Below are 24,230 nucleotides of genomic sequence, written 5' to 3'. Positions count from 1 at the left end.
TAGTGGTAAGTGAACAAACAATAAACTGTATTAGACTAAAATATAAATGCCATTTGTATTTTAGCAGATAAAATATTTTAATGTAATTTAATCTCAACCAGTTGTGAGAAGCATTTAGGTACTCAACCTGGCTGAGTACATCTACTTCCACCGTATGTTTTACATAAGTATCTGCACTTCCACAGTTCTTTTAAAAAAAACAATTTTTTTATGACTGACCTCAGCTTTGATAGCCATACCCTCAAACATCTTAAAAACAGACACTACAATAGTCAAAGTGCTTTGTATTCAAATCAGTCCATTAAACAATTAAATACAAATATATAAAATTGCAAACAATTCTTTTAGAAACCATAGTGAACAATTTCAAAGCCATTCTACCCCCCCTAAAATGCTTTTCAGGCAAGATTCTTCCTCAAGTCTACGAAAGCATTGTTTGAATTGAGTGGTCCCACATTAAGGCTGCTGCGGCGGGACTCCCTTCGAGACTTCATAGCGGGCAGGGATGTCCCAACGCTGGACGAGTTCAAGCCGGTTTGAACTACTCGGTTGACGGGACCGTCGGAGGTCGTTGGAAGCCACAGCTCCTCCATGAGGGCGGGCTCCTCGGTGGGGAGAGAAGAGCGCCTCCATGTGGATGGAAGAGGTGCATTCACCAGCTCCCGCATTTCCTCTCTGGACTTTGGAGGTTTTTCACTCATTGGCGTCCCTCGTCCCCCATGGTTGTCCATGCTACTGACAGCGAGTGGTTTACCGTTACATGGCACCACTGGAGCAGAGCACAACAATAGAACAGAATTCAATTTGATTGTGACCGATCCTATTTGTAAGGATGAAAATAAGACTCGGAATGTACCTTTGACCTGCTCCTTTGGCTGGCTGGAAGAGCCGCAGAATTCCCTTAGTTTGTTGCTTAGTTCAAGATTTGCCGCCTTGTAGTGGTTAAGCTCCTTGCTGAGGCCGTGAATCCATCCTTCGTACTGCCGCTGCCTTCCTGCCAGGCCCTCGTCCATTTGCTCTGTGTTGGCATGCAGAAAAAAGGTAGCAAATTCTCCCACATAAGTAAAGAATTCACTGAAAACCGGAAAATGTCAATTCCTGGACAAATGGAGAAACCTCGACACTGCTGCAGTAAGAGCTGCACGCTCCTCTCGTGCTCCTTCTGCTGCTGCGTGAGCCTACGGTCGGTGTCGAGCTGCGTGCGATCCAGAGCGTTCTCCAGCCACTGAACCAGCCTCTGCTGTTCGTCCAACTGCATTTCCAGCTCGGCGAGCGCCAGCTGTAGCTTACGCTCCTCCTCGCGCAGCGACACCACCTAAGCAAGACAACCAGCATTACCGTCACTGCACACTATAGTAAACATTGAGAGATGGAAAAAAAAAGCCCCACAAACCTTGTCAAAATACTTGCACAACAAAGCTCTTGTCTCTGAGGCCGACAAGTAGCTGAGTTTGGCCATCAGATTCATCTCCCACTGGGACAACATGCTGGCGGATGCCCTGAGCTGCCTCTGCCTTTGGGTGATGGCCTCGTTCTTGTACTCGATGGCGGCATCCAAAGCTTCGATGGCCTCATCCAACTGGAAGAGGGTTCGCTCCTCCTGGTTGAATCAGAGAGAAAACATTAAGCTCGCACTTGCTTTCAGTTGAGTCACCTTCATCAAATGAAAGCATTTTTATATCAAAGGACAGTGGGCCTAAACATGTTCCTGGTATAGGACATGAGGTGCTACATAAATAAGAATGAATTGAGCATGAAGATTCATGAGAAGAGCTAAAATGAAACACTTGTGTTTTTGAAGACAGATATGATTTTCTAAAAGTGTACTGAGGTTGCAGGGAGACAATAAAACCTGCGTTTTTGAACACCAACAACACAAAGTGAAAGGAAAAAAACAACAACACTAATTTTAAGTTCATAAAACACATTGACATAAAACCAAACAAAATATATATTGAGGCATAGTCGCTACTGGGCCTTTGCCAAGAATGCCTTTTTTTGTGTGCTAAAATGCTTAGCGTGCAAAATCTGACCTCAGGGGAGAGTAGGTTTCCTTGGCGCAACTTATCGTCCAGCTCCACTCTCTGTTTAAGCAAGGAATCTTTCTCTTGACGCAGGTTGGAGATTTCTTGACGAATCTGTTGCGAGTCCTGAGCGCTGCTGCTGCGAAGGAGACCGTTCCTCTCGCTCAACTCGTGCTCAAGGGTCTCGATGCGCCCTGTTAGAGTCACCAGATCTTTACTCAGTGCCTGCAGGGAGGACAAATGAAGCACCCCGGTGAAAATGTAGCCTTGTAGTATTTCCTTATGCTAGTTGGGTTTCTGTTTCAATACCTGACTGGAACGAAGTCTCTTGGTCTCCAGACCACTGCGCTCCTGTAGCAGGGCTTCTTTCTTGGCAAGGATTTCTTCTCGTTTCGTGAGCTCGCCTTCCAGACCTTCGAGTCCTCGTCTTTGCTCCAGTACACGCTCCATTTCCTCATCCAGCCAGCGTTTCTGCTCCTCTATCTTCTGCGTGTTCACACAAGGTGCCAAATGGCATCGTCAGCAAGCTTTCATCACAACAGAATGACGTTTAATTAAGCCCGCTTGTGCAATACAAACCTGTTGCTCCTCCAGTGAGATGACGGAGCCGTTGCTGCCGCTGCGTCTCTGCCTTTGGAAGGCGGCGATCTCTTCAGTCTTGATCTTCAGAATCTTTTGCTGTTGCTCATTCTTTATCTCCAGTTCCTAATGAAGAGTTAGTGTGCGGATCTGAATAACTCCAATATTTGCTTTAAAGTAACAAAACAAAAATACCTTGACTCTGTGAGTTCTGCGCTGCATCTCAGTCTCCAGACGGCGTTTCTGCTGACTTTCCTGACGTAGTCGCTTCTGCAGAAGCTCCTGCTGCTGCCTCATGGACTGAACACTTCGCTCCAGCTCGAGCACCCGGCGCTCGCTTTGCGCTGGCAGATTAGCCAGATGGGCCGTATCCCTCTGACGTTGACTGAGAACCTTAAACAAAAACAGCTTCATTGCAAAAAAAAAAAAAAAGCTTCACTGTCAAACTGGATTTCCAAATGTTAACCCCTACACTTGCTCTCGTTCGGAGGGAACTAATGAGGTGGCTCTCAATTCATAATGACAGTCTATAAATTGGTTCCCCAGCAGAGAGAATCCAGACCGGATGCCAGACAAACCTGAACTTTGCTCTGAGCGGCCGCAATCTTCCGTCGACACTCCTGAGCTCTGGTCTTGTCTGTTGCACTGATCTCTCTCTCCTGCCTCTCCAGCTCCTGGAGTTGCCTTTGGGCCTCGTGGAGCTCCTGCCGGGCCTGCACGGCTTCGCTTTCCAGAGCTGTGATCTTGTGACTGTACTGCCTGTTCAAGGACTGAGCATCCTTGCCTGGTAAATCACATCCAGCGTGCAGAAATGTTGCCACACAAAAGGGTTGAGGCATGCTTTTAAAGAAGATTGTGTTGTTGTGTACCAGTTTTGACCAGCTCCTTAATGAGCTCTTCTTTCATGCGGATAGTGACCGACAGCTCCCTTATCTTCTGCTGGGCCTGAAGAAGACCCGACTCCGAAACACCTTCGAAGCCCCTCAGAGCATCGCGTACAGATGTGTCACCCACACTGGAGTTGGCTGAGAAGTAACAGAAGAAAATAATACGATGACTAATAAATCCAATTTGCACTGAGCTGCAAAGGAAGTCGTTGCAACAATGAGGGCCAAACTATATGTATTCATTTAGCTCCAAAGCAGGTATCTTAAACTTACATGCTTTTCTGGTTATATTGGGGCGTTGGTCGAGCTCAAGTAGCTGAGATGTTAGTCCTCTACCACCAACTGCTCGTCCACCCAAGAGCATGTCTTTCTTGGTCCAGGTTTGGTTCACCTGCCTGTCAGTTAATCGGTTCAATATTTTATCTTGGTCGCTGCAAATTGTGATTTCAAAAACAAACCTTTGTCTCACTCTGGGATGGTTACACTGCGCGCCGTCTTCATTGATCCCATGAATTTCTGCCGCACTTGAGCTTATCTGCTCATCACAGAGAGAAACATCCAGAATATCACCCTGTAATTGCAAAGATGCGAGTTTAGATGTCAGCTTAGGTACACCTTTACTATTATGTGATTCGAAAGATAATTGTTAAAAAATGGTGTATAAAAAACTGTCATGATTGGTTACCTGTGAGCCTCCATTTTGGCTTTGTTGCACGGAGCTAATCGGGGCGGTGTGAGGCCGTGAGCACAAATTAAGGCCCAAGCCGCGCACGTTGGGACTGGCTAGCAGACACTGCAACTCTGCAATCAGGTCCTGTTGCTCCTGAAGCTTATCACTCTGGAAGAGAAAACATACTGTATTGTGATGTACTGTAAATAAGCAGAAATAAACGCAGCAAAAAGCATCACAGTAATGGCGGGGGCAGAGATGTGCTTGATCAGACCTGCAGCTTGTATTGCTCCATAGCATCCTCCAGAGCTGCCAGGAAATCAGTATTCTCCCTCTCCAGACGCAAGACCTGCGCTTGAAGCCGGACGACAGTCTCATCCTTCTCTCCATCCTTGGCACAGTCGCGCTCATAGCTCCACTTCTCCAAAGAATCGGAATCCTGGGCACGCGTTGCAGAACGAGATTACCATGTTGCACATGTTTGCATTTATACATATTTTCCGAAGCTGAATTAAAAAACGTCTTGTAGTATATCAGGTTTTGGGGTTATTTTCATGTTTTGTTTTTGACCCATAAAAGCTTGAGCAATACGGATTCTACTATCCATTTGAATTTTTGGGCGATGACGTTTCAGAAAAAAATCCACCGTTTACTGAACCTAAACATTAATTTATAAATATTACTAAATATATGACTATATTAAATAGGATATAGTTATTGTGCTGAATTGCTTTGAATCTCTGCAAATAGTATTCCAGGGAAATCACAATGTCCCATCACTGGTCAGCTTTAGTTGCATTATTTCCAAGGTTTGAGTGAGACCCACCTGGTTGTTGACTGCAGGCCTTTCCCTTCTTAAAGCAAGGCTATCCTCAGTGGAGCTGTTCTCGATACCGCTGTCCGGTCCAGATGCGGTCGTCAGACGACTACGTTCCTCCTCCACGGAACAGAGCCACTCCTTGACTTTCAGACTCTGTTCCGTCGTCAGCACCCCTTCACTTTGCAGCTCGCGTAGCAATCTAGTACGTTTCCGGTACATGCGTGATAGATCAGACAAAGATGGAGAAAATTATGCACTGAGCAGATGACATCATTGATATTTGTACCCGGGTTTCTACACTACATCACCTGTAAGCAGTGTCTGTGCAGGTTCGATAGTGGGCCCCTTGCGCTTGCAGTCTGCTGATCTCGCCTTCGCCGAGTCGCGGCCTCCTGTTGGGATCGGCGTGAGAAATGATGCGGGTCTCTGAGCGGTGGCGGTTTTCCAGGGCTCGGCGAAGAGCCTTGATTTGTTGCTCCAGTCCTTCTACGCGATCTGGCTCCCGCTTGCAGTTGACTGTGGCCCGATTCTGAATATTGCGGGCCCTCGTGGCGTAGTTTAGTGTATTGAGGCTTTCGTCAAAGTCTGACGACGATGGGCTGATGCAGGCTACCATCAGGGTTTTGGAATTTCCGCCTAAAGAGTCTTTGAGAATCCTGTGTAAAACAGCAATGGTTTAAAAAAAATCCAAACTATATATTTAAAATATATATGCTCCATTAATAGTAGGGTATGACCAGAAAAGCACCTTGTGATTTTCGAATCTCGATACGGAATGTGAGAGCCTTTCCTTTTTGGGTCCCCGAGGGCTCCGATAACATTTCCGAGGGCAAGAAGGCCGCTGTTAATCTGTATGCTCTCCTTCAGTCTTTCTCCAGTGTTGCCCGTTCTCAAGATGCGTTCGGAGCCAGCCAAGTCCACAAAATGGAACTTGGAAGACAACATTTGGGGTCCGCCACCAGCGGTGCTTCCGTAGAGACGCAAACCTCCCCGTCGCTGATCCATGTACAAGGTGATAATTGTGTGCGATCGGCTGGAGTTTGGATTCATTTGAGTTGCGCCAGTGTGTCTGGCCGTGTTTCCCGATTCCAGTAAACTCAAGACCTCATCGAGACCCTCCACTACGCACTCCTTGACCCCACACAGCACTGCAGAAATCAACATGAGATCAAACACGATTTCGTATAATTCCTATTATAGCAACAAAATAGCTTGCCCTAAATTTCATTACCTATATTGCCCTTGTCTTCCCGAATGTGGATATCCTTGCTGGCAGTTTCCACCTCCAATAAGTCCTTGAATTCCTCTTTGTAGACCTCCAAATAGGATACTCGGACAGAGAAGTCCGTGAGGTCGTTCTCATCCAGCAGCTTGAATACATCCGCAACAGCGCGGGGAATGATGCCCTGCTCTTCATCTCGAAATGATGCTGAAACAAACAAAGTGCAGCTTCAGGTAAGCAGGATGGTTCAAAGCACATCAAGCTACTGAGCATGTTTCATGAGCAAATACAGGTAAACAACTTACATATGTTAGCTTCTCCAATGGTGTAAGTCTTGCCCGAGCCTGTCTGACCGTAAGCAAAGACTGTTGCATTGAAACCTTGGAAGAAAGCATCGATAAGCGGCTGGACAGCTGCGGAATAAACCTCATCTTGGCAGCACGTTTCTTCAAATAAAAAGTCACAAAGAAAGTGTCTGTCGTGACCCAGGGTGACCCGCTGTAGTTCCGGGTCCACAGTGATGCAGCTCTCGTGACAGCGGAGAAGTTCTTTCGGTAGCAGCGGACGCACTCGGACTGCGACTTGAACTGACGAATATTCTCCTTTGCCCTGGCCGCCGGGCACTTTGGGAGACATTTTGCTACAACGTCGGAGCTACGACTGTGTCATCGTGGGGCGATCACAGAACATCAGGCTGGAAGATGCAAGAATAACGAGGTGATGCGTGGAAAAACAACATCATGAAAAGGAAATCAAGCTGACATTGCATTACTAATACAGACTTATTATATAAACTGGTAACATGTGCTGTTCACAAGTAGTAGTAGATGTGGAAAAAAAGACATTTCTCAGTTTACTCATTTGTTGGTATTTCTGTGAAAAATGTGGAATATGATTTCAGAACTGTGAAATCCCAGCAAATAGCAGATGCCTATATGTACTGATTAAAATGGGATAAACGTCACAAAATTGGATTGCAGCGTGTGTGACTGCCCACATTGCAGTAAATCGCAGAATAATATGCGAATGACTGTACTCTACTTTCATTTCATCTTACATTTAACATTCTTATTAGGTGAGCATCCAATAAAACAACTAAAAACAGTTAAACCGATGTTTGTTTGCAAAATGCAATTATGTCGTCGCACTCCATGGAAGACCATGCGTAGCTAACTACTGATACAATAAAGTTAGGATGTTGGTAATTAAGTACCATTAAAGAAATGAACTGGTCTGTCGACTACGTCATTTGACTTCTTTAAGTCGCGGGATGCCCTGGAGTAGTAGATGCGCTTGTCGTGTTTACCAAAAAGCTAAGCTAACGTTCCAAGCTAGTTAGCAGCAGTGGGAACAAAAACAAGGGAAACGTGAGACTTTCCAACAAGTTTTACAAAAATCTTACTGGACACTGTGGACTGGAGCGATAAAAAGCGTGCAGCTATTTGGAGTTGAGATATGATGGATCATTTGATGTTACTTACTTGGATGTTGTTCAAGTTAATGATGGTTAAAGGATAAAACTTTTTTTTTTCCTTCGAAAAATGGAAGTGTGGGGGGGAGGCATTGGGAGGAGCCGGGAAAAAGTTTGGGACTGTTCTTTTTTTTAATATTACGGTTAAGCGTTTTGCGCTGTCTCCATCCGTCCCTTTTCCGCATCCTCATCATCATCCTCATCAAGCGTAATTTACATATATTTATTTATCCATCCAGGATGTATCGATGGATGCATTTCAGGATTTTTTGTTTCTAAAGGTTGTTTTCAGCCAAACCTTCGCCAGTCTGTTTTATAGTACTATAGTAAATATTTAAAAATTAAAATGACGCGTGTATGGAACACAATCAATAATTTAGTAAAAGATGCACCGCAGTTATTTATAAATTATTAGTCTTGTCAAATTCGAGACGTTGTTAAAACACACAAACACGCACCCTCGCTCAGAAAGACATCATGTTGTCCTGCGACTAAATCTAGATGTTGAAGTAAATAAAACATTTATTTGTCCATTAATTTGAAAGCGAGATGGAAATTACTTTGGCAGCGAGTGTGTGAAGTTTTCATATGTGAACAGAAGAGGGCGGTGTTGTTTCGCGTTTTAACATCCACTGAACAACGTTCAGTTTTCTACGTTGCTTTTGCCTTGTGCAAAATGTGTGTAAACGTTTAAGCGACATGAAAGACATATTCAAAAAAGAATGAGGAATAACATTAAAATAACAGCAACAAATCTAGTTTTGAAGTGCAGTAGGCCTACTTCATAATTAATTTCTCAGAGGGTCAGTCAATTCATTCATGACTTCATTCATTCATCTTCCAAACCGCTTAACTTCACGAGGGTCTCAAGTCATAAACTCCAAAACCTGTTGATCAAATTAATTTCTATACCCTTCAAGTAATGCACAAAGCATAAGATACCAAATAATATCCAACAAATGCTTAATGACAAAGAAATCAAATACAATCTTAAGAGGGACCAAAGAAACGACATGTTTATGTTTAAAAGGAAAGGGTTAATCCCTGAAACACAGATCATTTGAGAGAAGGCGATGGAAGATTAAGAGAACTATTTTGCAATGTAAATAAAGACAGCATTTTAATTCAGTCAGCATCTTTCAAGCACTGATGACTAACCAATGTTATCTGTCCCTTCTGCATCTTTTCTGTGTTCAGCATGCAGCGGCACTGAAGAAACCGATGGCTGAATATTTTGGCCCGACTGTGTTGTCATGAGCCAGTCCCAGCCACAACTCAGAGACCCACCAGTACCTGAACACATCCTGTTTGCGAGCAATATTCACATATGATTCATAGGTACATGTTTGTGCTCGGCAGGACTTGATTAAAACATTGCACAAATTTACAAACCATTTATGAGTATGTGTACAGTAGATGGGTCAGACACACCAAGCACTATGTGAAAATTTTGCCCAGGCGTGGTACTGCAGGTTATTTAGGTGAATTTAAGCAGCCAGGTTGTTGGTGTACTGTAAGAACATAGTAGCTCTTTGAGCAGCCTCTATTTGGTGCTCTGTTTGTAGAACAGCTCTGCTCTGTGGGCGTTTTTTTTCGACAGAAAGTGTTGCAACAACTCACATGCACCTCTCACTTCCATGAAGACCAAATTCAGAGAAGACCTGCACACCATGTTTCCACATATTTTTTTCCCACCCATTGTAATCTATTTAAATGCTTATCTTTATTTGGGAGATGTAAAATGTTCACATTTCAATACATAGGTACATCGGAACTAAAAGCATTTATGATATCAATTCACATCTGAGGCAACAAACTTCAGAACGTGACGAACTAGTGCTTTAATCAGTTAACACTTTTAACAGTAACGTCTATAACAGCTTTCCCAAACTTTATTGGGCAAGACATACATTTTAGATAAGAAAAATCTCACTGCACACCAGTAAACAAAAACATCACAATTAGTATATATGTACTAAAAAAAATCATAATCTGGTCTCATTTTACTGACATATTGACTATTTGTGTGAAATGTTGGTCAGTTTAACTTAACACAAATCTGTTCTTAAGTTATACGACTGGCCAGCGGCAATACACAGGTTTATTGTAGCCTATTCCATTAAAGAGCCTTTCATTGTTCTGCCTGTCGCTATAACTTGCTGGCATACATACGATAGACAAATAAACCTGTATTTGTAATGATTTAAGTCAATTGAATTTATTTAATGGAATAGAATTATTTATTTTTACGTGGTCTACACAATGAATGTTTTGCTGAATTCATGAAAAGAATTACACCATATTAGTATTTGTTTAGCAATGCATGGATGTCTTCCAATACAGCCAAGCAGCAGTGCAAGAGCAACGTTTATGTTTATGTTGAATAGCATTTAGTTTGACCTTTGACTCCTACCCATCTTTTGTTTTAGAACTCATATGGAGAAACAAACATGGTGACTTTGGTTATGTACCTGCCGAGCTGGACCCTTCTCTCCAGCTCAGTCATCTCCACCTCAGCCTCCAGAGTGGCAGGGCCCTGCACTGGGCTGCTCAGCATCAGCTGACCTGTCAGGCGATCTGAACGCTGGACTGTGAAGTGGCGCCGAGCCTGCCTTCCACCCAGCAGAGAGAAGCGAAGCGTGTCACCTATTGGACGCAACGCCGAAACCCGGAACATGACACGGGGGGCTGACAGGTTGGATACGACTGCCAGGTAATGGTAGGAGAAGGAATTTGGAGCCTGAGAACACAGCTTGTTATCCACAGGGCAGGGATTTCGCTCACAGCGCCTTGAAAGAAACAATAACAAGAGTAAGTGGAATAACATTGTTTGCATACAATGCAAGAGCGGTACAATTTCTTTTTTTGTCAGTGTCATTTGTTATCATCATTAATATTCATTATTCTGGTTGTAATGGTCTGAACTTAAATAAAAAAAAAAAAAATCAATTGAGTTTTTGCATTGTATCTCAAATTGTATTTATAGTTTTGGCCAGTGAGTGCACATCAGTCTCACATGGGTGATGTTTTGACGTAAGTGGCATGAGGATTTTTTGGACAGTCCACGCGAACACACTGGAAGCCTCCGTATGTGTTGATGCAGGTCTGCTCCCTGGTGCAGTTATTTTGTCTACTGGCACACTCATCAATGTCTGCAAGAAAGCAGAAACAACAAGGCAGGCACCAAAGTGTCATTCATCATACTTCTTGCATGAGAAATCCATTTAGATATGGAAACAAACTGAAGGAGGCATTTATTACGGTAACTTCTACACGACCCGCTCTTGGAGCAGGTCCTCCATTTCACCATGACATCACATGAACTCCATACCTTCATCTCACACAACATGATCAGCCGGAGGAGGATGGGGACTTACCGTATCCAAAAAATAGTCTCATTGTTGAATAAACCTCCACAGAGTTGATTTGAAGACTTTTTCAGAGTTTCCATAAGTGCAAACTCTCCAGCGTTAAATCAATACTGTTTAACACCGGGCGAGAGTACATATTTTAACTCACTAAACAGAGTTAGATTAACACTGCAGAAGTCTCAGACTTATTTCTTTTCCCTCTTACTCAGTTTGACTTCTTCAAAGTTCACGCTGACCAAAACTAGTTCTCAAGTCACTGGCCCAATAGATTGAAAAAAACAGACGATTCAGGCCCCGACGATGCAAAGTGCACACCTTTGATCCATATGGTGCTTATACAATTTGGAAAAGATAAAAGATGCACCTTTACAGCTGCGTCCATCGCGGGTCACATTGTATCCAGCGGGACAGGTGCAGCGATAACCCCCAGCGGTGTTAACACATGTGTGTAAACACAGTCTCCCGGCCTGTCCATTATGAAACAGCTCACATTCATCGATATCTGTAATGCACAACACATACAGTCAATGTGAAACCGGGTGGCTCGAGGGTTTCGTTTCGACACCGCTTATTAGTCATACCGGTGCAAGTGGTGCTGTCTCTGCCGGAGATGGTGTATCCTGGCTCACAAGTGCAGTGGGTGGTCCCCTGCACAGTGCTGCAGCGTGATGGACGCACAAAGGAGCCAGCCGTGTCGGATGCCAGTGTAGCAGAGGCAGCAGAGGTTGGGGATGTGGCAGCGGAAGTGTTTGTAATGGTGCCAAAGACTGCGGAGGAAGTCAGAAAAAGTCATTGGAAGCTGTAGTTTTTTTAAATTAGTCTAGTTTTTTTTGTACAGTCCGGCCGTGATTGTGCAAGTGAGCCAGAGGTAGCATTTTTAATTATGTTGTGTGTGATCCGTTTATTTATTCAAATATTAAATGACATCGGAGCACAAGATGTTTGAATATGCAGGAGAACTGCAAACAAACTTGAAAAACAATTTTTTTCTGGTTTGCACCATACAGCGCCAGCGCATAAGCTTACTAGCCACAGGGAACAGAAAAGCCCACGCAGGAAACTCAGAGTGCTCACTACCCACTATCGGATTTCACCTTAAAATTGATGGAGAAACAAAAACAACAACGAAATAAACTAGGTTACAGAAAAAAGGTCTCTTTGTATTCCGCAGCTGTTCGTCAGCCACTCACCCAGAAACTGTCCAGGACTTCAGGCTTAAATTAAATAAATCCTAGAATTGGCTTGTATTGGCAAACCAAACCATTGAGCAGAGTAATCTTCTTTAGTACCTAGGGCATGCCAGGCTAAAAAAAGTGTTGCCTTTGGATTTACATAAATCTGTGGTAGACTTTCAACAGATACTTCATTAGGTGCGATACGCATCACAAGAATTGGATATATAGTACTATGTATCCGGTCCATATGAAAAGTCTACACACCCCTGATCAAATATCAGGTTCTTGTGATATATCTATCTCTGTATAAAAAAAAAAAAAGGAGCAAAAGGTTCAACATTGGTTTCATTGGCCCGTAACACATTTTCCCACATGGGTTTTGGAGATTTTATGGTTCACCATGGTTCCAAAAGGAATGTTTGGTGAAAACAACCACCATTAATATTGTATATTGCAGTAGTGTCAAACTGCCATACATCGTAGATTTTTATTCTTTATATCACTGAATGTAAGAAAAAAAGATAGTACATCTGTTCCATGTCCATCTCCCTAAGTTTCACATCAGTATATGATACATACATGTTGGCACGGGGCTTTGGCAAGTTTCTCCAGCCCAGCCTTTAGGACAGACGCAAGAAAACTGGTTAACGTCATCCAAACACGTTCCACCATTCAGGCACGGGATGGAAGCACACTCGTTGACTTCTGAATGAAGACAAGTCAAGATAAAAGTGGTTGGTGTGAAGAAAATAACAGCAGAATATTTCAAGGTTGATTTAACCCATGTCTGATAATGTTGCTCGCATTCATTCACCTTTGCATATTGGCTGCTGGCCGCTCCAGCTCAGACTTTCCTGACAAATTCTGCTCTCTGTTCCCACAAGTTCATAGCCAGGGTCGCACAAAAAATGAACCTCATGGCCCACGCTGTGTGATTTACCCAGTTTCCTCCCATTGTAAGGCACATCCAGTTTGGGGCAGGTACCTTGTGGGAATAATCAAACAGAACATGGATATTTAGATTGTTGTATTCAATTAGTACAGTAGTCGTTATTTTAACATTGTTGTTTCCCTGTTTAGGACTTACTGTTTACGGTTCTCGTAGAGTGCTTCCCTGTGCTACTCTGTATAAGGTTTATTTTCTTCTTCAGGTTGCGCAGGCTCTGAACATAAGAGGCTTCATGAGCTGAAAGAAGTTTCTGGATCTGTTTCAGGGATCCTTGAATTTCCATTCTGCTAGCACAGTCCTGGAATCCAAGAAGACCATTATTGGTTGTTAGCACTCAGATCACAAAATTTTACTTGAAGCAGATCCCAGTACCTCAATAAACCATTGTAACAAAAAATATACAAGTATGTACAGTATACAATATTCAAGTCAATATCACAGGACATTGCCCAATGAGCTCCAAATCAACTCTGCCGCAAATGTGAGTCTGTTGAACGTCATGCTAGTACAGACTTGTGCTGTTTGATATTGAAGTCAACATACTTGGATCAAAGTATGTTTGTCCAATGGAAGTGTTTACATGATGGAATGTCTACTCTCACAATCATGTACTGTAAGTCAAAAACGGAATGTTCCCAGTTTACTTGTCAGATGCGGTGTGGTCGGGGTGGGTTGGTGGAGAGAAAAACTTACGTAACTGTGTCATGTCAAGGGGTAATGAGTAGACTCAGCAAAATCTATACAAATGATGCTATAGAGAAAGAAGCATGTGCAAGAACTGTGAAAATTAAGTAGCATTTGTCAAATCTGAGATGCATTGGCTTTTTTTTGCGCCTTTAAATATTGTGTCGGAAAAATATTTGAAAAGTTATCGTGACATATCATCTATTCAGCAATGCCGTTTTGGAGATTCGGAATGATTTAAGGGCTGCCCTGGAGGCACTCACAAAATGGAGTTATGCCCCACAGTATGACAAAGCTACTTTCAACTTCGAGGGATTCTAGTGCACTGCAAAAACAACTTCCAATTCCATCACTCGGTTTTGCACTTCCAGTTGTCCCTCCAAATTTTATGATGAAAAGATCACAGCGACCGATCGTGCAAAAGACATTTTTGAACAATGTGCAAAACCATCACCACGGAAACGACAAACTGGGCTGCTGACCTGCTCGTGTACAATTCCATAATGGGAATAAAAAACAGCAGACGCCATACAAATGGCTCAGTCATCCCAGTGAGAAATCGCTGCTTGTATAAAGCGCTACTTGAAATCACCATGAAGGGGAGGAAGAAAAACAGAATGTGTGTACCTTGCTCGAAAGTCATTGACCCATGCCTTTCATATCAAGTGCTCGCTAAAGTAGTAAGTCGAAATTCCTTCGAGAATTATCAGTCTCACTGAAGTCGTGACGAATACATGTATTTTAAAAAGACAGCACTAATGGGCGAGTTCTTATTGCCTGATTATTTATTTATTTATTACGGACTTGATTGGTAATTTTTAATGCCTAGTTACTTTTCACGCAGCCTGCGGTTTTTGCAACAAGTGTTACCTGTTATTTATTCGACAAGACATGCAATTTGCCGTCAGCTAATTGGGATTTGAGTCGATCAGATCATAATGCTCACATTTGAGGGACACTCTTACTTATTTATTTTTATTATATGGAGTATATGAGGCTTTTGGGTTGTACTTTTTTAAAACTGCATTATACTGCAAGATGTTAATAATTTAGTTACCTCGGATAGCGACTCTTAGTGCAATGCATTTCGACAGCCCTGTGAAATCAAATCCGTCACTGACAGTATCGATCAAAACTGACAAGAAAGTCCAAGATACTACAAAGGTACTTTTACTTTTAAACGTTTATTGAAATATGCGGTTCTCGCCCTTTGCCCTCCTCATTCAACGGCACAATTTCCCCCTTGCCCTTCCACCTCATGCATTTTTTCAGCCAACCAAAAATGTCTTTTCCAGCAACAGTTGCGTAAGAAGAGTCAATATTTGTTGGAAACATTTCTGATCTGGACAGCAGTGAGGTTTGGAGAGGCTTCAATCATTAGGGGCTTGGCTGGTGTTTATAGTGTATTTGTCAAAGGCCTCTTTCTACCACATTTCACATGTACGGTTGACGTTAGCACAGTGCGTAGGAGGCATGCAGGTATGCGCCGCAAAAGTGTTGTACAGTCTCCATTCCACTCATATTTGTATGTCCTTCATCTGTATGAATGAATAATATTCGGAACAAGCAAACTGTACAATCATTCTCTCAATTGTACTCTGTATTTCCTTTTGGACACAAACTGTTCAGAAAAATAAACAATGCGGTAATTCACGAGTAAACGTTTGAATAAGAGGCTTTGACAGCCAAATGTATTAGACACCGATATGCGGAATTCAATCTGGTGCTGATGCGCAAAGACTCATATAAAGTTTGCTTTAGTTTGTGATGCCAAGCACATGTTTTCCAAGCACAATAAGAATTACAATCGAAGCTTAGACTCCCTAAAATCTTCCAAATTTGGTTCGCTTACCTGGCCAGACGTGGGATGCAGAGAAGAGAAGCCAAGAAGAGTGATGATAGTAGTGAGTGATACAAACATGTTTCCGCTGTAATTAGTCCAACGTGGAGCCCGTGATCAGACCTGTGATGCCTGAGGCAGTGTGAACTTGGAGTGGGCAGCCCAACACAGTGGACACCTCCAGGTGAGTGAGAGACCACACTTGGCCAGTGGGGAAGTCACAGTGGAATGTTGGCTTCAAGAGCCAGGAGCCAATCAGAACACGGATATGCTCCCTTCCACTTAACAAACAATTTGGCATGTACTTGCTCAGCGTAGTTTTTTTTTTTTTTTTTTATGAACAAGAGTGTTGGTTCTAGTATGTATTCTTTAACCACATCGTGAGTCATGCAAACACGGAACAACTAATACTTTTGAAATACATAAAGCAATGTTTTTATGGTGATGAGTTGTTAACACCAGGCAAACAGTTGACGATGCTGAAATAACATTCCATTACATACATACACTGTACATAATACATAATTTTGCTGTAGAGCGCAAACCTTGTCATGTATAACATTGTATGCATCTCACATCAGTGAAATTTACAGCCGGATGAAAACAATTTGCCTCTTGGTGGCTCACAAAGGTTCTTTTTGGTTGGGTGGGAGGTTGTGTCTTCTGACTCAGCCAAAAGTCAGAAAGCCCCTGAGTCAAGAAGAACAAAAATAACAGGTCAGCGTGTCAGTACGGTGTGACGTTACAGGTGATGACAGACACTGAAACGGCTCATTGGCACAATTTGCACATCATGACTCATGCATCCCACACTGGGTTCTTTAATAACACAGTCACAACAGCATTTGGCACTTTTTAGTATCCATATCAGGATCTGCTTCAGCCAATTTCGTTTGTCAGTCTTATTCGGGCAGAGCCATCCAGAATAGAATTACATGAATTGATTAATTTCAGTGACTACGAATCTAATACTCATTAATAATTGCAGCTAGTATTCATCTTTTTTAAGCGTGGTCTTATTTTAAGTCATATTTAATAGTAGTAATAATAATAATAATATAAAGAAACATTACTGTATTTTTAAACAATGATTCCTAACCCTCAACTGAACCTGTGGGGAAGAGAGGTTTTGATATCTAATCAGTTTCTATATCAAAAGAGCAGGTTTCTTAATGCTTTAATTTAACCTTTATTCAACCGAGTATGTCAAATGAGAACAATTACTTATTTACAATGGCTGCTCGGCTAAGAGGTAGCATAAGATGCAGTTAGATAAACGTGAATGTTAATCAGAACCGTGCTAAGACTCATCGGGCACTGGGGCCACACATAACGTATTATTTTCTTTGACTTGATTACCAGTTTAATTGCAAAAGTTAAGTTTTACTTTATAATGTATGTGACATAGGCTATATAAAGACCTACTTTACATGTACAAGTATTGCCACATTGTGTTGCCATAGCAAAGACAGTGGCAGTAACATTGAAAAGCATCTACATTGCAGGTCTCAGGAGTGAAGGAGCATAATATACACACTATTGTCCTGCAATAAAAAATTCTGTCATCAACAATGTTTTGGTTTTCCTTTTTAATTCTAAATGTTTTTGCCTATATAATTAAAAAGCTATATCGTTTTGATAATAATGAATACTAATAATAATGTATAAAAGTGAATAATAAATGATAGACTCCAAAGATTGGCGAGAGTTTCATCATGCTGCTAAAACTGCATTAAGAACGTACAGAGACTTAAGTAGACCAGCACAATCCAATTAAACCCGGTACAAAAGCTGTATGAGAATTTTTGCTTTTGCAACTGCTCTCCATTGGCAGCAAAATGCTTGCGCTCGTAGTCGGAATAAAAACGCGGATAGAGAAATTAATTTTCTCTCATCTCTATTTGCTCTCAATGGGACTGTCAGGCCAGTTTCATGAGTGTGAAATGATGTTAGTGCAACCCTTTGCTCAGTTTGCTCTGCTCTGCTGCAGGCAAAGCGATAGGGTGGATAGTTAGAATGAAGCTGAAATCAATTAAGCGTGCATGGAGTCTTGTGAGGGTCACACAATGAAATAAGGCCATATCATTGCAGTGTTTTAGAAATGGACAGACTATTTGTCTCTCGACTTTCTCTTCATGCATATAAATGTTCTGGGATGATTCAGCTCTACTTTTTTCCAACTCTAAAATTTTGACGGGAAGTTTGCTAACCTTAGCCAGCTCAGTGGCCTAGTGGTAGAGTGTCCGCCCTGAGACTAGAAGGTTGTGGGTTCAAACCCCGGCCGGGTCATACCAAAGACTATAAAAATGGGACCCATTGCCTCCCTGCTTGGCACTCAGCATTAAGGGTTGGAATTGGGGGGTTAGATCGCCAAATGATTCCCGAGCGCGGCACCGCTGCTGCTCACTGCTCCCCTCTCCCCCAGGGGATGGATTAAAATCACATGGGGATGGGTTAAATGCAGAGGACAAATTTCACCACACCCAGATGTGCGTGTGACAATCATTGGGACTTTAACTTTTTTTTTTTAACTTTAACTTTGTTGCTAATGGTTGTTAGCTTGCTGCCCTAATACTCGGTTAAAAACCTTATTTTTAAACATAAACCAAACCCTAGTTTAAAACACGTCATTGAAACCTAAACCCGAGAATAAAACCACACTTTGCAAAACTAAACCTACTTTAAAAACCCTAGCTAAGTTTAAAACACTACTCTATCACAACTAAACTTAGTTTCAAACCATACTTTGAAACCCTAGCCCCCGTTTAAAACACAAAACCTAGTTTATAAACACTCCTTTGATATCCGCCATTGAAACCCTAACCCCATCTTAAAACGCTACTTTGAAACCCTAACCCGAGTTGAAACCCTAATTTGAAACCCTAACTCCAGTTTACAACCCTGCACCCCATTGGCCCAACCCTGTGCACACCCCAGCCTGTCACTGCACAGATCCCAAAATCTTTTAAGTTGTCGAAGGTAAACAGAGTAGGAATTGCGCTGTGAAAGAGGAGCTTAAAAAGCTTCCGGGAAATATGCTGACGTAAAGTGTCTGAGTCCTTTTTCCCCACCTTGACACTTGTGTTGTGTGGCCGCACTGCACATTTGTAGAAAGACATCTTTAGAATTGTGTGGACACTAATGTGAGCTCATCTGAGCGTTAAGTAGCTTTTCACTCACGAATGTCGTTGCCAGTCCCATTAAGGTGCTGCATGATGCAGAGTACCACTGTTAATTTTATCTGTGATTTTTCTAATCCTCCTTGGCTCTCAACAGTGGAGATAAATCTCATCTATTATCTCATGTCATCTATTGCTACGCCTCACTATCTACGCAACTGTCCAGCCTGCAAGTGATTGCGGCTAAGAGTTAACAATGGATTAGGAAATTTGCAAAGCTATGTTTATCGTCTAGGCTTAATATGAAATTTTTGTGGCCGGGCCAACTGTCACTTAGTCATAGATTACATCCTCAAAGCCACCCATAGAGACTGAGAGCCTTTCTTCGACTGAGAGAACTGTTCTCAACTGATAAGGCAGTAATGAGAAAAAGAGGACGTGGATAACCATTCAGCACGCACAACGGGGCTATTGCAGGTAATTTCTCTTTGAAAAGCCTCAGAGGATGCCTTGCCTGGCTGAAGAAGCATATTAAAGAGCTTTACTGATAAACATTAAAAAGCTCAAGGCTTTGCGTTGTGTTGGTGAATATGTTTTTTACATCCGCACAACAACAAGTAGACCTGGTGCGCTGGAAACATTTTAATGCAGTCTTTTGCTTTTCGATTGACCTAAACTGCCATCGTTTTTCGTAATAAACGGTTCTCCTCCTTCTTACTTAATGCCCCTGTTTGTGTTGTCTTTGAGAAGCACGATGAGGTCACACCATCACTCGAAAAGACGGGCACTCAAGTTCACTATATCAGCTTTGATATGCAAATCACGTCGGGTGTTGAGAGATTTTATCTTATTAATCTCTTCCCCACTTCCCAAAGCTCCAAAGCTTCATTATGAAGTAGAGTGGGCGAGGGAAAAAAGCGTATCTTCAGTGCTTGAGGGCAAAAAACACTTTATTAGTCAAATTGCTTATTTAATGGAAAAGTTGAGCAGTCGTTGATGAGACCTCAGAGATGCTAAACAAAGAATAAACATTTCTCATTCGTTTTAGTTAAATGCTTCAACCCCACAGGTAATATTTACCATGCTTTATAATTACATGATTTAGAGACGATAGTATCTTCTATCAGTGAAGGGAATTCTGCTAATTATACACAAAAGGGGTGTTGGACAAAATTGAACATCTCATTGCGGCCCCTAAAAATAATGAGAACATAATTTTTCAGCATTTTTTTTCAAAGTATTATAATAGGTCTACATGTGTTGTGTTCAATCATGCACGACTTTAAAGGATGTTTTGCATTTGGCAATTGCTAGCATTGAGCTAGCGGAAAATAATGAGAACATAATTTTTCAGCATTTTTTTTCAAAGTATTAAAATAGGTCTACATGTGTTGTGTTCATTCATGTACAACTTAAAGGATGTTTTGCATTTGGCAATTGCTAGCATTAAGCTAGAGGAAAATTCCAAGGCAAAGTTGCATAGTTGTTTTGTTTGGTTTGAACCTAGATTCCAATTTGGAATGGCAATTAACAGCATGAAGCCCCGCCAAATGACTGCTGAGTTGATTTTAGTTCATTGCCAGCATATAGTTCTCGTTTGTTTCGCATTCCTGCATTCAATTCAAAGCAACCAGTTGATTGAATGATGGCTCGTATTACCGAAAAAAAGAATAGAAAAGAAGCAATACGCTGCATTTAAAATCCAAACTACTACTTTTCTGCACACAATAAAAGTGTTTGCTTTAAATTTATTTTTGATACACTTTTCAATGGATAGCTCTAGGTGAAAACCATTCAAGGACCCTTGAAAGGTGTAGTCAAGCGTATTCACCTCAGCAACTCAAAGAGCGTTTGTGTACTTTTGAAGGCTCTGCCATGCTGTCGAATGGCAGCACGCCCAAGGTGTCTCCCTGCTGGCTGCCTGCCTGACTCCCAAATTCACTTCGACCTTTGAAAGGATTATGTGGGCAGAGAAAATCACTTGTGTGCTGTTAGTAGAAGTTTTCTTTCATTCTGTTTTAATCAGCAAAAGAACAATATGACTTTTAATTTAGTAGATGTAAGCCGCTGCAGCGTTCTCAAAGGCCCAAGTCACGTCTTTAGAAATGAAACAAATATGGAATGTATAATTTATTAGTGAACACTTGACACCCACATTGTAAAGCTCATTACCGGCACCTACTGTAAAAGACTGGCGTGGAATAGGCTTACCCAACAAGATTTTCTAATTTAGCTTGTAATACCAACATGTTTTGAATCGGTTTGCCTTTCAGGTAATTTCACTTGATACTGAGTCGGTTTACACTGGATTGTTCATTTATTATTATTATTATCAATTATTTTATCCAGCATCGAATGATAAGAGTGGCACATAGTCCTCCCAGTCCACCCTCAGATGCTAGTGGGACAGAAAAAGTAAACGTTTTACATTTTCCCTTCCTTCGCTCATCTTGCCAGAAGATTACACCTCCCAGAGCATCAAGGGTCAAGTGAGACGATGGTGGATGGACGAGTTGACCCACCGTCATTTATAATTTATACAGTGCATAGAAGATGTCAAGTCACCTCTGTTCAAATGCAGAGTTTATGACATCAACAAAGGAGAACTAGATAAAACATTTGAAACCTTTGCCAACATTATCGTGGCCTATGACCTGAATGAATTAAAAAGAATGTTTTTGAGAGAAGCAAAATAAATATCTGACATGATGGGGTTGCACAACTGTGTGCATTCCTCTCTGATTGAACGCAAGGAATCGGGTTTGCTTTCTAGCAGAAATCAGAAGATTTCATGCAAGCATTGACTTCTCTTCACAATTCCCTCCACCTTTGTGGTGGCAGCATTTTCCTTTTGATTTTTTTTCTCTTCAAGTAGAACTGAGGGCTAAGTCAGTTTGTTTGTCACAGTTTGTAAACAGCAGACCTTTCAGGTTTCTGCTAGTAAGCAAAATAAAAAATCTTCAATTTATTTACAGTTAGTCACAGGCACTTTGCTCTCATTTTCAACATGACTTTGAATAGGATAAATTAGTTCTCAACACACTCCCACGTCACAGTTGTAAGAAATATGCACAGCTCTGCAAGCACATTACCACATCTCTGCAACCACATAGTTATTTGTATTTCCCCTTTGGAAAATAATTTATTTCAGCATGTATTTATTAGAAGAATCGTGCAGTTAATACAGTCTGTCACAATGGTAGAAAAAGATTTAGCGTGACCTATCTTAATCCAACTTTTTTTCCTATCACAAAAAGTTGCATTTGAACAGGACTGTGTAGACTTAGCCACTGTATTTCATCATGTAACTTTGATTCTGCTCTCTTACAGGTGCACGTGACCGGGACAAAAGGGGGTTTGTAACCCTGATAAACAATCAGAAGGCTCAAGCCATCCTGGTATTTCACCTCACTCAGAGAACAACAACAAGGCGAGCCCTTTTGACTTTGAAATGCAAAGCTTCTCGATTCCTTCGTCCCGGTTTTGTTTCCCGATTCTATTTGGCCTTTAATCACCAGACTTATAGCACATATGATAGATGCAGCAGCGATAAAACGGAACAGGTTCTGCTCCACAGGTTTGACATATAAGACTCATTTCACTAGGACACGGGAGATGTCCTGTGTTTTTAGCACCATTGCCTTTGGCCCAAAAATGGCATGCAAGGGCGAGAGGCACATTGCCTGGTGAGCAGAAGATTAGAAAGAGAATACGGCCAGTTAGAATGGCATACTTTCTAATGCCTTTCAAAACACAATGTTACACCCTAAGGCTGCGCTCTTGGACTGGCAGCCGCTCAGTCTGTGAAAACACGACAAAGCTTCTGTCTAATGAGCACACGGTTGACAGAGTCCCAGACGTATTGAAGTTTGGACTCATAGAGAGATATGAGTTCATTTTTTGAAGAATGTTATCCTTGGGCAAGACGTCGACAGACACCATATTGTCAGCCCATTCACTATTTATCATGTCGTTAAAACTTCCATGTCAAGTATGTCCTGTCCCTTGCTCTCCTTTCCAATAATTTGGGAAAATGTGTTGCACTTCACTCACCAAGACCAGTACTGTAAAACATTAAATAGACACATATGCCAGCTTAAACTTTTGTGACTGTTGATTGAAGCAGTCTTCTTGTCAGAGGAATGATAAATGAAACCCCATTCATGCTAATGTTCAAATCTCAAGCATCATTCTTGTGTGTGTGTTTTTTTTTATTATGTTTTCTCAGCACAACGGAACAAAAACGACTCCAAGACAAATAATCTGTCTTGCTATGACAATTTATGAGGTTGCCATGCATACCTAGTAGCTATGCAATTTCTTCTGTCGCTACAGTTCTGATTAAGTACTCTGACGATTTTTATTTAATGCAGAATTGAAGAGGCGCTCTAATGGCTCGCTCAGATGCAATGCATGTGTGGACTCAAGTCCAATTTCATGTGTTGTAGATGAACATTTATTGAGATCGGTTATGAAAGCAATTAGTTGACGTTGACGAAGTTGAATCCATGAAATGGCTGGTAACCAATCACTTATAGTTTTACACACGTTTGAAGATAATTGATGAGAATGTGCAAAGACTGATAACTAAAGTACATAGTACTCAATTAGCTTTGGCGTCTGGTCTGAGTCGCCACTCTCCGGCTATATACAGTAAGATCTCGATTGCTTTTTTTTTGCTTCAGCGGTTTTACGACACACAGTTAACAAACTTGCCATGTTAAAAGGAGAGACGGCGGACGAGCAAAGGGGGAGAACCACGCCGTCTTTCAGTCCGATGAGCTTTTTGTCAATGTGATTCTTTTCAGCACAGACAACAGTGTCAGGTATTTGTCATTATACTTTGTATTTTTTTTACGACTTGCATTTTGTATCAGCATTGTAAAGCACTTGTTGGCTCCAGAGTGGGAAACAAGCTCTGTAATCCATTTTATTTACTTACTGATAAATGTAATGCAACCAATTTTAGACTAACAACCCAACGACTATTTGAGTATTAGGGATTTGCTTAGCTGCAAAACAGCCCATTTACTTTGTTTTGACAGACACAATTGGCTTATTGCTTTCCTCCACGCCTGCTTTCATAGCCCCTGTCACAAATAACGACCCGTGCGGGAAGGTTTGGGAAAAAAAAAAACCCAAACAAACAAAACCCGTTAACTCTGTCTATTACCGATGTACTTACAGCAGTCAGATCTCTGTGGGGTCCTAGCAACTCATTTAAACATGGCACTCTGTCTAAATCAATGGCGCACTCATTGCTTGCCATCAACAGCCTCGGGAGAATCAATACACATCAGCCTCACAAAAGCGCACACACCTACCACTTATACATGACCGCTACGGCTGAGGTGGTGGCAGATGTTTGGTTTTGTCCACTTAAGTGTGTCATTCCAAGTGGATGGTGTGTACACTTGCT

The 24,230-nt window shown here is 41.8% G+C and overlaps 2 protein-coding genes across 3 annotated transcripts; both read right to left on the bottom strand.

Moving 5' to 3' along the window:
- Positions 1–56: 56 nt before the first annotated feature.
- Positions 57–7,833, bottom strand: kif7 (kinesin family member 7). Of its 2 annotated transcripts, none has more exons than XM_037247979.1 (20): positions 7,684–7,833; positions 6,508–6,896; positions 6,212–6,409; positions 5,729–6,128; positions 5,289–5,636; positions 4,987–5,179; positions 4,435–4,599; positions 4,176–4,328; positions 3,949–4,061; positions 3,764–3,885; positions 3,473–3,628; positions 3,182–3,387; positions 2,799–2,996; positions 2,604–2,729; positions 2,334–2,510; positions 2,034–2,249; positions 1,394–1,600; positions 1,117–1,315; positions 857–1,018; positions 57–769 (listed from the first exon to the last, which is right to left on the bottom strand). In XM_037247979.1, exons 2-20 carry the CDS (start codon positions 6,836–6,838, stop codon positions 399–401), a joined length of 4,041 nt encoding a protein of 1,346 aa, XP_037103874.1. In that variant the 5' UTR covers positions 6,839–6,896; positions 7,684–7,833; the 3' UTR covers positions 57–398. The 2 variants fall into 2 exon arrangements, with proteins under 2 accessions (XP_037103874.1, XP_037103875.1); XM_037247980.1 differs by having other exon boundaries at positions 7,605–7,695.
- A 1,544-nt stretch (positions 7,834–9,377) lies between these two features.
- LOC119120169 (fibulin-7) lies at positions 9,378–15,980 on the bottom strand. Its single transcript, XM_037246811.1, has 8 exons — positions 15,705–15,980; positions 13,307–13,466; positions 13,034–13,204; positions 12,799–12,924; positions 11,626–11,811; positions 11,409–11,546; positions 10,690–10,825; positions 9,378–10,462 (listed from the first exon to the last, which is right to left on the bottom strand). The coding sequence occupies exons 1-8, from the start codon at positions 15,771–15,773 to the stop codon at positions 10,099–10,101; spliced, it is 1,350 nt and encodes a 449-aa protein (XP_037102706.1). The 5' UTR covers positions 15,774–15,980; the 3' UTR covers positions 9,378–10,098.
- Positions 15,981–24,230: the final 8,250 nt, after the last annotated feature.

This window comes from Syngnathus acus, chromosome 3 (assembly GCF_901709675.1).
Source record: "Syngnathus acus chromosome 3, fSynAcu1.2, whole genome shotgun sequence".
NCBI classification, from domain to species: Eukaryota; Metazoa; Chordata; class Actinopteri; order Syngnathiformes; family Syngnathidae; genus Syngnathus; species Syngnathus acus.
Note: the sequence above shows the minus strand (reverse complement) of the source record. Positions and strands in the feature narration are given on the sequence as shown.

Excerpts from the sequence above, each read along its gene's own strand:
- kif7 (XM_037247979.1), bottom strand. The coding sequence starts at position 6,838 with ATGTCTCCCAAAGTGCCCGGCGGCCAGGGCAAAGGAGAATATTCGTCA. Across the intron at positions 3,629-3,763 it reads CAATATAACCAGAAAAGCAT|CCAACTCCAGTGTGGGTGAC; the intron begins GTAAGTTTAAGA and ends GTTACTTCTCAG. Across the intron at positions 2,997-3,181 it reads CCGCTCAGAGCAAAGTTCAG|GTTCTCAGTCAACGTCAGAG; the intron begins GTTTGTCTGGCA and ends TTTTTGTTTAAG.
- LOC119120169 (XM_037246811.1), bottom strand. The coding sequence starts at position 15,773 with ATGTTTGTATCACTCACTACTATCATCACTCTTCTTGGCTTCTCTTCT. Across the intron at positions 13,205-13,306 it reads CTCTACGAGAACCGTAAACA|GTACCTGCCCCAAACTGGAT; the intron begins GTAAGTCCTAAA and ends TATTCCCACAAG. Across the intron at positions 11,547-11,625 it reads AGACAGCACCACTTGCACCG|ATATCGATGAATGTGAGCTG; the intron begins GTATGACTAATA and ends TGTGCATTACAG.